Genomic DNA, 12883 nt, shown 5'->3' on the forward strand with positions numbered 1-12883 from the left:
TCCTCCTCCTCTGCCCTCCACCTCCCCATCACCACCTAGTCTTTACGGATTCATCAGCCTCGTACACCTTAGGGGTAAGCAGCCTGAGAGTCAGCAGCCACCACCACCAGCAGTGTCTGGACTCCATGGGGGGATTTATCCTGCTGCCATTCAGATGTCCCACTATCACAAAATATCTCCCTCTGGTGTCCAGGTGCTAAAGACTTCTGTTAAATCTTAATCAGCAAAAATCATCTGTTAATCTGTACACTCATATTCTGTATGAAATAATATCTTAATTGTTTTGTCTCTCCTGACTGAACTTTTGTACTCAAGCTCTAGGAAAAAAAAGTAGATATAATTAACATCACTGTTGCTAGGGGAAAGTCTGATAATGACTGATGTCACTGTGCAAGAAATTAGATACTAGTTGAACTTTATTTTGAACAGCAAGCCATAATAACTTCATTCTGTTGTACTCACTCTTTCTCTGTTCGGGAGTTGCGGGCCTACGCGGCTCCTTCACTCTTTCAAGGGGAACAGGGGAGGAGGTGCGGTGGTCTATCCTGGCAGGGGTCCTGGCTCTTTTGGGCCGACCTTTAGGAGTCGACGGGCTTCCACGTGTGGATGGAGGCTTGGGGGAGGCAGCAGGGCTGGGGGAGGCGGTTCTGCCCTTAGGCGTGGCTGGGGATGATGGCCGTTGTCTTGACAAAGGACTGGGGCTGGAAGAAAGGAAAATCCAGGGGTAAAAAATAAGACTGATGGAGAATTTAAAAAATGATTCTGTAATTCATTTACACCAAGTTGGACACATTATTCTTTTAGACTGGGATGTTTGTTTAAAAACCAGACACATGTCCTGAAGAAACCTGATTTCATCAGACAGGTTCACTGCAAACAAAGCACTCATACATTGCATCATCACATTTAAAGTGCGTTATCGGTCAGCTTCCCAGCTATACAAAGGCAATGCAACACTTGGAGGGGAAACATCCATTATGCTGAAGAAGACGTTTTGTTTTTTCCTTGAGGCCTCTGGCACTGACGGCCCTGACAGCTCTGCCAAGCTCTTTGCTGCCTTTTTGTTGAGTCAAAAGATCTTTTTTCTCCTCTTCCATCCCTTCTGTCATGGATGTCATTTATTTCAATGGCCTGGGGATAGGAGAGGAAATGACCACTTGTCCTGGGATCCTTCACTCAATGGCTCGGCTCAAACAGTGCATGAAATATGCGGTCATTATAATGCAGACGTAAACACGGTCACTCTGGCTGTTGACCACAAACAAGCTGTGGGTCAAGGGGATATAAGGTGAACCTTGTTTACGATACAGTGTCAGTGATCATGTTTCTATACATATTAAAACAGCAGATTATCATATGTCAGATTATTCAATTGGTTCTTAGGGTATGTAAAGTAATATGATTTTTTTTTTTAAGTGGAGGTGGTAGCTTTGAATTATGTACCTTAAATAGCGCGTATGGTGTGCTTTTCAGTTGGAGCTTTCACAAGGTTTGGTTTCAGTTGTACATGTTCAACATCGGCCTCCATGAGGCTGAGGATTATTTTAATGATGAAATAATATGCCCACTATTTCCGTGACTATGCCAGAAATATGGAAAATAATTTCCTAGAATCCAAGATTGCATCTTCAGATGTCTTGTGTTTTACATCCAACAGTCCAAACTTCAAAGTAATTCAATTAACAAAATAACGAAAAGCGGCAAATTATTATTTATTGGAATTTTTAGTAGAATTATTTCTTATATATTATACAATTAATTATTATATATATAATTTATTAATTATTTATTATTGTAAAATGATTGGTTGGACCCTGGATTATTATTTTTGACACTCTGTACTCTAAATGATAACTCAAGAAGATTATTAATAAATTAATTAGTGATAAAAATAATGAAAATAAATCCATGGTTCTTCTTAGTATTAAATAGGATGGGAAATTAGGATTAACATTACACAGGCTCTATGCAAAATGAGTTGTGTGGACACTGTTCTCAACATGGAGGTGGCTAACTCGGCAGCTAACGGTGCAAACTAGGGCTGTACAATTGATCGAAAATGATAAAAATGGCAATATGGCCTACTGTTACATCAAAATCACAGGAGCTGCAATTTTTTAATAGATGTAAAATGTGTCACAACATACTATTATGATGCAAATGATGCATTGTGGTGCCACAGAGATGCCTGGCCCACAGATCACATCTAATGTTAGAGAGCATGCTTGTTTGGCACAGACCAAAGCAAAATAATCACATCATTGTCATTTTACAGGGAAAATGAAATGCAAAAATTACTATTCCCTCTAAAACTGTGACTCATATCGCATAGCAGTATCTCTCAAAATCATCCCAATGTCATTGTTTTTGGGGGTTTTTTGCATATAATGCAGCCCTAATACTAACTCAATAAACAGCACTTAACAGCAACAGCACTGACAGAGCTAATGGTGATAACCAGGGTGCAACCGGAGGGTCGGTGCTACGCTTCCAAGATGCCGCTGTCCCAGTATCAATGGTAACCACTGTATGAGCGCATTGCAAAGCAGCTGCGATGAACTAGCCACCCATTCTGGCTCACCACAACAAACCACAGAGAAGCTCGGATTACAACACACACAAAGGTAGCGTGACTTCATCCTCCTGTCAGGATGCCATTACTCCACTCTGCATTTACATAGCAAATAGTGGTTTGCTGCTGTATTAATGTTCTGTGTTGCATGCAGAACATTTGAATCAAATTAAAGGGCAATGACCACAGCTTATGTCAGTCATTTTCCTCCTAGCATCAGCAGTAAGTAAGCAGTGGTAATGGACCACAGGCTTTGTTAAATGTGTAAACAGACAATTAAATGTCATAATTAGAGGTCTGATAGAGGAAGTCAGCAATCAGGTTTAAAGTGAACTGGAAGTAAAGATGAAAGGATGAATAAATAAACAGAAGCTGTATGTTTTACCTTGGATCAGGTCTGTGTCTCATGCTGGGTAAAGACTGTCTCTTCTTAAGCACCTTCTCTTTGGTGAGGGCGCTCTTCTCCTTCTCATTCTCCCGTTCCTTGTCCTTCTTTTCTTTCTTGTTTTTATCCATCTGGATGACAATAAAGGGTTAACACATTTTAATCTTTTCATTTTTTATTCAGAAAAAAAGTTCAATTTTAATAAAAACAGAAAAAAGGCCAAGATATGCTAAAGGTTGTTCTACATAAAGTACAAGAAAAGAGGAAGTCTGGTCAGGGGCCATGTTTTGCTCTCTTGGCAATAGTTTCTCAACAATAATCCAACAATACCACCATTAAATTTCCACTCAAAATCAGATTAAAGGCACACCCACTTGTAAAAACACAATCAGCTGTTTTAAATTTCACGGCTGTTTAGCCACGCTTTTATTCTTTAAACTGTTTACTTATTCTGAGACTCCTGATTGAGTCCAGCACTGAAGACTGACTGTCAGAGAGGACAACAACATGGCAGAAAGCTTATCAGTCAGACTTACAGGTGTGGAGCTCCGTCTGTGTTGGCGCTGGGTGATATCGGGTGTGCTGGATGTCACTCTCCAGCGGTCGGCGCAGCGGTGGTGGGGCTGGTGGGCGCACAAGGTGAGGGGACTGGCTGAGGCTGAACGAGGGCAGAGAGGAGAGTCTACATAGAAAAGTGACGTACAATTAAAGCTCGCCAACAATAATACAGCAGTGTGTTTTAATATATTTAGAGAGGCAGAAATTAAGCTAATGTGTGTCCATTATTTTTCAACTTACAACCATCTTTGCCATTGTTGAGGACGCTGGCAGCACTGCGGCTCCTGGCGAGGAAAGACAGCGTTGGCGTCATCAGCCGGTCGACTATACTGCTCTCCCATGGACTCAGTGCAAGGCTGCGGGCTGCAGGTAGGAAAACAGATTGATCAATGTGTGTTTTATTTACTCCAAAGACATCTTACAGGGATGTCGTCAGTTGAACCAGAATTTTGCTGCAAGCATGTATCACCCAAGCTGTGGTCAAACCTGATGAATTACAGGAACTTCAAATCAATCATTGCAGAGTTCTCCATTATCACCCAAACACAGTGATGAAATAAACTTTACCATTTGTCCCTAGAGGGAAATGAAAAGTTATTAAGGTTATAGCTCATGTAGCGACATGTCTACAAGCCATAAAGACCCAATGAAATACACAAAACCCCAATAAAGACACCTCAGCGCCACCCAAAGAGATGACAGGAGACAGAAAATGAGCTCAGTGAATGTGTCTACTATAACCTTGGGCTGTAGTGGTACCACCCAAGAGAGAGCGAGAGTTATTTGAAATGCTTGTCTAGACAGTGAGTCAGTTATTTATAACCACAGCCCTGAGCATACAAGCAGAGACGAAAAAGACTGGAGACTCATCAGTATTTTATTTGGGGGAGAATCTCCCTCCTCTGGCTTCAAGGTGTAGGGCGAGGAGGATGTTGCAGTGAATGCTAACAGACAGGGTGTGTAATCGTGCTCGGCTGGAGAGGAGAGCGACAAGAGGGGCAGGGTAGTTACCTATCTATTTTTTCCAGCAGCACAGAGGAACAGTACCTGCTCCGGGGGAGTTTTCAGAATACATTATCTCCTGAAAAATGCTGACTCACTTGCTAACTTTACTTTTCTCAAGCCCTGAAGTTTCTCCTTCTTTGCAGGAGTACACCGTGACCTGGTTAACTTTAGACCTATAAAAAGAGCTGCACTATCTGAAGCAGGAAGAAAGGTTGATTCAAAGACACAAAGTTGATTCAAATAAATAACTGTCACCCACCTCCACATCACCCATCAATAAAGCATTCAAGACAATACAAGACATCCGTTTCCCCGTATGTAACGATGAAAATGAGCACAAAAGGATCCACTTTACAGTATGAAATGACCACAACCACAAAATGAATGAACCAAAGGACAGCAAACAGACAACAGTGCATAACCCATATTAAAATATGAGCATGCAGCATGTCAAACAAAACCCCAACCCAAATTCTGGAGAGTAAAAAATAAAAAGGAACTCATAGAGGTTTTGACAGATGGAAATGGGTCAGTCGTCAACCACCAAGCACAGGAGAGGGACTGAAATCAGAAAGGGGAAGAACTGAAAAAAAAAAAAGAGGACGATGATGGACGGGTTCGGAGGCGGTGGCAGAGTGATGGACACACTTAAACGGGAGGGGAGGGCATTCCAGATGTTGCCTTACTTCTGCTGGGGGAGTTCCAGAGCGTGGCGGAGGACTTGGACAGTCGCTTGTTTATAACAGAGTCCACGTGTTTGGGCAGGTTGACCGTTGACACAGAGCATCTGCCTAAGAAGCCAAGAGAGCGCCACACAGATGTTCACACAGGTCACATGGTTATGAGAGGAGGAAGGGGAACTTCTGTGGCGTCATGCGTTACGCTCAGATGATGCCTCTACAAACAAACGGCCACACACTGCAAAGGCCACTACAGTACGGTACGTGTAATGTGAGCAGCCCCCATTAAAGCAAATTCCTGTGTGCTGACCGTGTTTATAATAACATCCACTGCTTTACGGTACATACACGCACACAGAGCACCATATGTTCACTTCAGGTAGCCTTTAGGTATGTAGGCAGCCATCTATGACACAAAATTGATGTTTAATGTTTCTGTTTTTAAAGTGTCAGTTCACCCAAATTACAAAACTGCACTTTTAATGACAATAAATAACAAAACATGTGTCTCTGAGATTTTTGCCACATCCTCATAACAACTGAGGTGAGTGGATTTTAGCTTTTGGTGCCTAAAGTATTAAAAAATGACCTTTAAAAATGTTCATCAGCAACATTTCTTCCCAGAAATCCCCATTACTATGTATAATCCACACAGCACACTGTCAACAGTTTCCATTGGCACTATTACGTTGCTAGAGAAGTAGGTCCAGTGAGAATGGCTGGCAGTAGGTTTGTGGATTATCCAGAGTGACAGGGACGTGTTTTCTGGAAAAAATAAGTTGCTAATGAACACAGGGTTCCTACAGCTTAAGGCAAGTTAGATTTAAGACTTACTTAATGTCACTTGGAGTGAAATTCCAGACTAATTTTACCCAACAACCCCCCCCAAAAAAGAACATGAAACGACATCGATTAGGGTTAGGGAAAATTTTGCCAAAATGTTTGTTGTAACATAAAGCACTGCTTTTTTATTGTGTAGCAGAGACGAGGGTGGAACAGAACTTCTTTTCCCCCATTTTTTTGGGGAGTTTTTCCTTATCCACTGTGAGGGTCCAAAGACAAAGGGATGTTGTATGCTGTAAAGCCCTCTGAGTCAAATTGTGATTTGTGGTATTGGGCTTTATAAATAAAACTGAATTGAACTGAAGTTGCAAGTTTTCTTGGTATTTTGCGTTTCTCGCTCTGCATGTGAGACTCCACTGTCTTGACTCCCATTGTGAGTTTAAAAACTTTTTGCATGAGGTACACCAAGCCTGCAGCCACATCGTGTAATCTTGGTTAAAACAGCCAATTTTCATTGAATTTGCACATCCCCATGTTGTCCAGGGGACAGTGACAGCTAGCTAGCACACAGCGGATCCTGACAGAAACAAAATATGACTGTTGTTGGTTCCGCCTAAATATATCTCTGACATGCTTGTGACATATGAATCTTCTAGGACCCTGAGGATCATCTGGGGCTGGCTATTGACCATCCCAAGAGTCAGAACAAAACAGGGTGACGTAGCATTTTGTTATCATGCAGCACAAACCCGGAATAACCTCCCCAATGATGTTCGACAAGCCCAGACTTAAGAAAAATAGATCTTTTACAAAGCTACATCAGAAAAAAAGATTAATAAAAAAACTTCTTCATGTGTCTTAGCATTTTGAAGACTTTTGGAAGATTAATATAAGATTATATAAGACCTTTAAAGGGACATTGTGTAACATTTTCAGTTGTTTATTGGCAAAAATTGATGTCTGCATTCATAAATATGTCATCACTGGTGTACTATTACCTCCACCAATAATCTGACTTATTCTCGTAAAAGGAGAATTTCGGATTTGTTTGTACATTGTGCGGGTAAGTCGTCTGTGGGGTTCCATTACGTTTCGCCATCTTGAGAATACATCCGCCAGCAAGGGACATACAGCACCGCCTTCAGCGTTTTCGTTGAGAGCCAGGCCAGCACTGTGTGACTGAGGAGCCGAAGGAGAGGAGCAAGAGGCGCTTCGCTACTACCCTGGCAAATTTGAAACAAAGTCCCACTCTTTGAGCATAATGCAGGATCATGCATATGCAGCATCATGGGAGACGGAATCCTTGTCGCCAAGAAAGCGCAAAAGGGAATAGAAAAGGCAGCGTGACCGGCGCATTAAAAAAAACGAAGGCCCACATCGGGGTAGCCTTTCTCAGGTAGAGAGAGCTGCTGAGGGAGAATGGTAATGCAATCACAGGCCAGCGCTGCTGTTGGCTGTTAGCCGCTGTTAGCGGCCAGTCGCTAACAGTCTCATCCCTCTCCTCGCATCACTGCACCGCTGTTAGCTGTTAGCCGCTGTTAGCCGCTGTTAGCGCTGGCCTGTGATTGTATTACCTTTCTCCTTCAGCAGCTCTCTCCACCTGGGAAAGGCAACCCCAATGCTGACCCTTGTTTTTTTAATTTGCTGGTCACGCTGCCTTTTTGATTCCCTTTTGCACTTTCTTGGCGACGAGGATTCTGTCTCCCGTGATGCTGCATAATACATGATCCTGCATTATGCTCAAAGAGTGGGATGTTATGCGGCAGTAGTGCCACTGGCCGCTAACAGCTGTTAGCGGCGCAGTAATGCGAGGAGAGGGATGAGGTGTGTGAGGTTGAGCCACTTGTCAGTTGTCAAAGGACAAGACGTGATTGGTTTGTTTCAATTTACATCCGCCCCAACAGTCCTACGTTGTAAACACAGCCAGCATGGTGAGGAGGGGGTTTGTCAACTCGCGTCGCGTGTGTCTGTGTAGGAGCCTGAATGAATACTCCATGTAGCATCGGATGACATGGTTTCATCAGTGTTATCATAGCTTTTTGGTACACAGCGGCTACAGTTGTTGCAATACGTGTTTGAAACAGTGAGGCGCTAGAGTGCGCCATCTGTTTGAATACAATATATGATTTCAACGTCAGATGGGAGAAATTCCTACACACTGTGGCTTTAATGTTATTCTTCTTAACAAAGCTTCATGCCTACTTCACAAAAACACCAACTCCAAAAAAGCATGTCAACCACACTAAGAAACCTTTAAAACAGCTTTTTTTTTTTTTTTTTTTTTTTTAACAGCTACCAACAAAAGCAGCAAAGAAAAAAAGACATCTCGAAATCCCGTAGCAACCAAACAAGTGATGGAAAGAGACTGCTGGGAAACATACACTCATCTTATAGTTGATGACGTGAACTGGCTCTTCAGAAAAGGGCAAACCTCCTATCCTTGAGACCATCCGTGTGCATCCATCCCAATTCTATATCCCTTTAATACACTGCAATCAAACCAACACTGCTCTTTTCCAAAATGTCGTCAGACAGGATTCAGAGAACATTACGGTAATGGAGGTGCAGTATTAAAGCGGGCCTTGTCTCCATTTAAATGGACAATGAGGCAGTATGCTCCTTTGACGGAAGTCATGATGGGTAATTTGGGACATTTCCTAAATAACATCCCGAACTGTCAGCCATTCCACTGCAGCCTGTTTGTGCTTGTTTACTTTCATCATCTGACAGATGGAAGGCTGCAGAGGTAGGAAGGAAGGAAGGAAGGGAGAGATTGATTAAAGTTGTCAATAATTCCCCTGGCATACAGCAGACATGACATAAAACAGAACTTTGGACTCCTCAGATTTAGAGCTTCATGTTGGGAGGACGGCACAAAGGACAGAAGCATCCATCAGGCTATTAAAACATCATTTCTACTGTATGACCTGGCCTCTGCAGTCATTGCGTTATTAGACAGCATATTCAATTTGCCTCTAGTGGATTGAAGCCTGCTTACTGCAACTGATGCAATAAAGGAGCTGAATACATTTTCACTTTGTGCGATCAATGCAGTCTGGTGATGATCAGCAGCTAATGACCCTGCAGTAATGTTTAAGAGACAACCATCCTGCTAGGACAGAGCTGGAGCCGCCAACACATTAGAGGAAATGGTGTGTTAAGGTGGAGGACTGCGACTGATGCAGCAGAACCACATCAGATTTAAATAGAACAAAAACAAACCTGCGGTGCAAATCAGTTTGGGCAGAATTCATGACTCTGCACCTGCTAGCGTCATGTGCCAACTCCAGCAGTGAGCATAAAACACTGCACATCACAACCAAGCCATCTATTCGACGTTAGGATGAAGACACAGACAAAAAAATTAGGTTTGGTATAATACATCTGAACAAGGTGATAATGCACCAATTTCTGGCTGCAGTGCTTCAGATCTAATAAAAAAATTCAGTTGTAAAAGGACAGGAAATGAATCAACAACCTTTTCGATAACTGGTTATTTGTTAATTTATCAAGCAAAGATGCCAAACACTTTGTGGTGTCAGCTTCTCCAATGTAAGGATTTTCTACTTTCCTGTTTTATGCCATTGTGAATTAAAGATTTTTGGGATTTTCTGTCTGCCTGTCTGGACAAAACAAGCAATTAGGCTTTAGGAAACTGAGATTAGACATTTTTTCACCATTTTCTGTTATTTTCCAACATCTTACAGCCTAAATAATTAACTGGGAAAAAAGAGGTTGGTCTAATCAATAATTTATCCTTTACAAATCTGTGACCTTCAAAGGAACAAGAAATCTCCGCAAGGACATTAGACAGCTGAAGCAGGACAATCACTGAAAGACATCTTGTACAGAGCTTTTAATTTCATAGGGAATCTGGAACAGGAGTCTACTGTATGTGGGGCAGGCCTTTAATTCCTTTCTCACAAAACTGTTGTTCAGCAAAGACCTAAGAAGCTAACTAATGTTAGCTTAAGTGAGTAGCCAACAACCTGGTTATATGCATCCAAAGAACATCTATAAAAATGAACTGCTTGGCAACCAGACCAGGCGTCTGATTGAGACAGGCGTTTGTCAAAATGTGTAGCCACTTCGGGCTAGTAAAAGGGACTGGGTGTTAAATGGGACTAGACTTTTCCTTGACAGTATATAAAACAATCAATCTTCAGTGAAAACAGTGAGGTACAAGATGGCAAACTTATGGTAGAATAATTTTCCTCTAATGGACATCAGAGGTTAATGGCACTGAAACTCAAGAGCCAATAATGATGAATAAAAGCCTCAACAGATAGAATCTATGGCTGATAAAAGTGGTGATGCGTTGCACCATTTCCAGCAGGATAGCTTCCATCAGCTGCCTAATATTAGCTACAGGAGTCAGATATTCTTCAGTGATTACAGCTGAGTCCTTTGCTTATTTCATGAGGATGTGTATCCAGATTACATCAGTGTACTCACCTTCTTTCTGGCTGGAGTTCTGGCTTAACGCGCCGGCCCAGGACCATCTTTGCTGGCGGATTTCTGCCCACGTTTTCTTTGTTGACCTGTGGATGGCTGCCTCATAGCGCTCCTGTAAAGGATAAAGGAGCAGTTATTTAAACTGTCTAATGCATCAAAGGTGATATGCTGAACTGCGGGGCATAGTTCATCCTTCAGCTGAAAAGCCTGGATTCAAGCACCCAGCCTGGCTTAGGTGTCCTTGAGTAAAATCCTAAATCCCCTCATCTGCAGCTGACCCATTAACATTTCATCTCTGGGTATCTCGCAGTATAAGAGGAAGCAAAGTATGTGTCAGCACTAAAACAACTATCACATATTGAATGGATTATTTTTAACATCTTCTCATCCCAACGTACTTTATTCTTCTCCAGTTTCTGTTTCTGTCTCTCCTCCAGTGCAGCTCGCCGTTTTTCCGCCTTGATCCGCTGTTCCTCCAGCTTCCTGCGGCGCTCCTCCAGCTGCTGCTCCCTCAGCTGCCGTGCCTTCTCCTCCTTCTCCAGCCACTGGTTCTTTTTAGCAGCTAAAACGGGGCAGAAGTCATGGTCAAGAGAGGTTTTAAACAAAGAAGACAAAGAAGCCGTCTCTCTTCCCTCCTGCTTTCAGAATACTGTAGATATAAAGCACACTCTCTTTGAAAGGTCTGTAGCCGTTGGGACCTAAAAGAGAAGTGTGATACCTGTTGAAAGCATCTTTTGATAGGTTGTGGGTTTTCAAGAACAATTCTGTTTGAAACTTTTAGAAAATATCAAAAAAGTCGAGCCTTTCTGATGTTACTTTTTATCTACAGCTGTCACCCTTCACCTGAATCCCACTTTGTGTTTGGAAAAATAAATTCAATTACTTGACTTCTCCGCAGAATACGGCACAAAGCTGGATTTGGCAGATACAGCACTTCTGAAGTGACACTTCTACACCACACTAATCGCATCAAGCCTCCACGTCAGCTTCAATAAACCACACGCACTTTGATATGGAAATCGCCTTGTTGTCCCTGAGCCATTCAAAGAGGGTGTGAAGAAGCATTTCGCAGCTGCCTCTCTGTGTTTACAACTCGCCATATTTCTTTAAACTACAAAGTAAAACCTCCATGAAGAATCAGCCTCTGCAAGGAGGCTGATTCTTCATGGAGGTACAGCCTCTGCAAGGAGGCGAGGCTTAGTTCTCTAAAGCACTTGATGCAACAAAAGCAACTGGTTGTGGATTTCAGATTATGGTGACGGATCATTGCAGAGATGCTGGAGGCTAGAGCTAGAGGGGTTAAAATTTATTGGGAGGCACACAGTTCAGCTTTTATCCGGGAATGGAACGGAAAGCTGAGTTATACTGAGGGACTGCTTGCCAGAGCCTTGCAGCAAAGAAAATATCTGCTGCAGTGCGTATGTCAGCTCATCGCAGAGCTATGGCCTCAATTTGAGAGAAGCCACATCTTTACCATACAGTGATACAACTCCTAAGAGGTGGTGCTGCATGTAAAGTGCAGTGGAAACTGCTTCATAATTCACTGGTTGTGCTGTGATGAGAACAGAGGGAGGAGGCTGCTTCAGCTGTGCACAAATGCAATGTTAAAGGCTTGCTGTTGTCCACATCCACAGCATTCACTCCCTGCTCATAAGAGAAACTTTTAAGTCATTTACTTAATGTAAATAGACTGCACCCACTTTTTCAATGCAAATCAAGCCTGTGACAGTCGCTGATTATATATTTGAATTTGACTCATTCAACAGAAACCTTTTCTAATTATTGTCACGGTCAATAAATTTGTAGATTATTTTCTCGATTATTCAATTACTAGTCTCTAAAATGTCAGAAAATAGTGAAAATTTTCGATTACGTTTTCATTTACTATCCATAACCACTTATCCTGTTAGGGGTCGCTGGTGGCCTGGAGCCTATCCCAGTTGACATTGGGCGAGGGGCGGGGTACACCCTGGACAGGTCGCCAGACTATCACAGGTTTAACACACAGAGAAAGATTCACGCTCACATTCACACCTATGGCCAATTTAGAGTCACCAGTTAACCTGCATGTCTTTGGACTGTGGGAGGAAGCCATAGTACCCGGAGAAAACCCACGCTGGCACAGGGAGAACATGCAAACTCTTGGTTCGAACCAGGAAATCTCTTGCTGTGAGGTGACAATGCTAACCACTGCTGTAAAGAAACCAGAATGTTTTTTTAAAAATTATTCAAACCAATTAATTTATTAACGTACCTTAATCAGTGCAAAGATGTATGGACGACGAAAATGAACACTGACACTTCATTGAGCTCGGCTAACTCAGGCGAGGCTGCACCGAAGCAACAAACACTGAGAATACTCTCTTCAAGGGACAGAGAAATTTCCTCGAGACAGTGACAAGGCCAAAAAGACTACAGAGGGAGTTTGAAATTATACTGCTATTG

At 42.4% G+C, this 12883-nt stretch overlaps 1 protein-coding gene across 6 annotated transcripts in view; it reads right to left on the reverse strand.

Annotated features, from left to right (window-relative positions):
- The window catches only part of map7d1a (MAP7 domain containing 1a), a 53325-nt gene that overhangs the window by 13434 nt on the left and 27008 nt on the right, over nt 1-12883 (reverse strand). For 2 of the 6 annotated variants that reach the window (XM_078171731.1, XM_033640866.2), the window contains 7 exons: nt 10837-11000; nt 10439-10550; nt 5207-5311; nt 3756-3878; nt 3494-3639; nt 2958-3088; nt 463-701 (listed from right to left, as the gene is read on the reverse strand). In XM_078171731.1, coding sequence (XP_078027857.1) covers nt 463-701; nt 2958-3088; nt 3494-3639; nt 3756-3878; nt 5207-5311; nt 10439-10550; nt 10837-11000 — 1020 coding nt within the window. The remainder of the gene's footprint in view (nt 1-462; nt 702-2957; nt 3089-3493; nt 3640-3755; nt 3879-5206; nt 5312-10438; nt 10551-10836; nt 11001-12883) is intronic. The other 4 variants (XM_078171734.1, XM_078171733.1, XM_078171732.1 and 1 more) reach the window with 3 other exon arrangements.

Source organism: Epinephelus lanceolatus, chromosome 10 (assembly GCF_041903045.1).
Source record: "Epinephelus lanceolatus isolate andai-2023 chromosome 10, ASM4190304v1, whole genome shotgun sequence".
In the NCBI taxonomy this organism is placed as follows: domain Eukaryota; kingdom Metazoa; phylum Chordata; class Actinopteri; order Perciformes; family Serranidae; genus Epinephelus; species Epinephelus lanceolatus.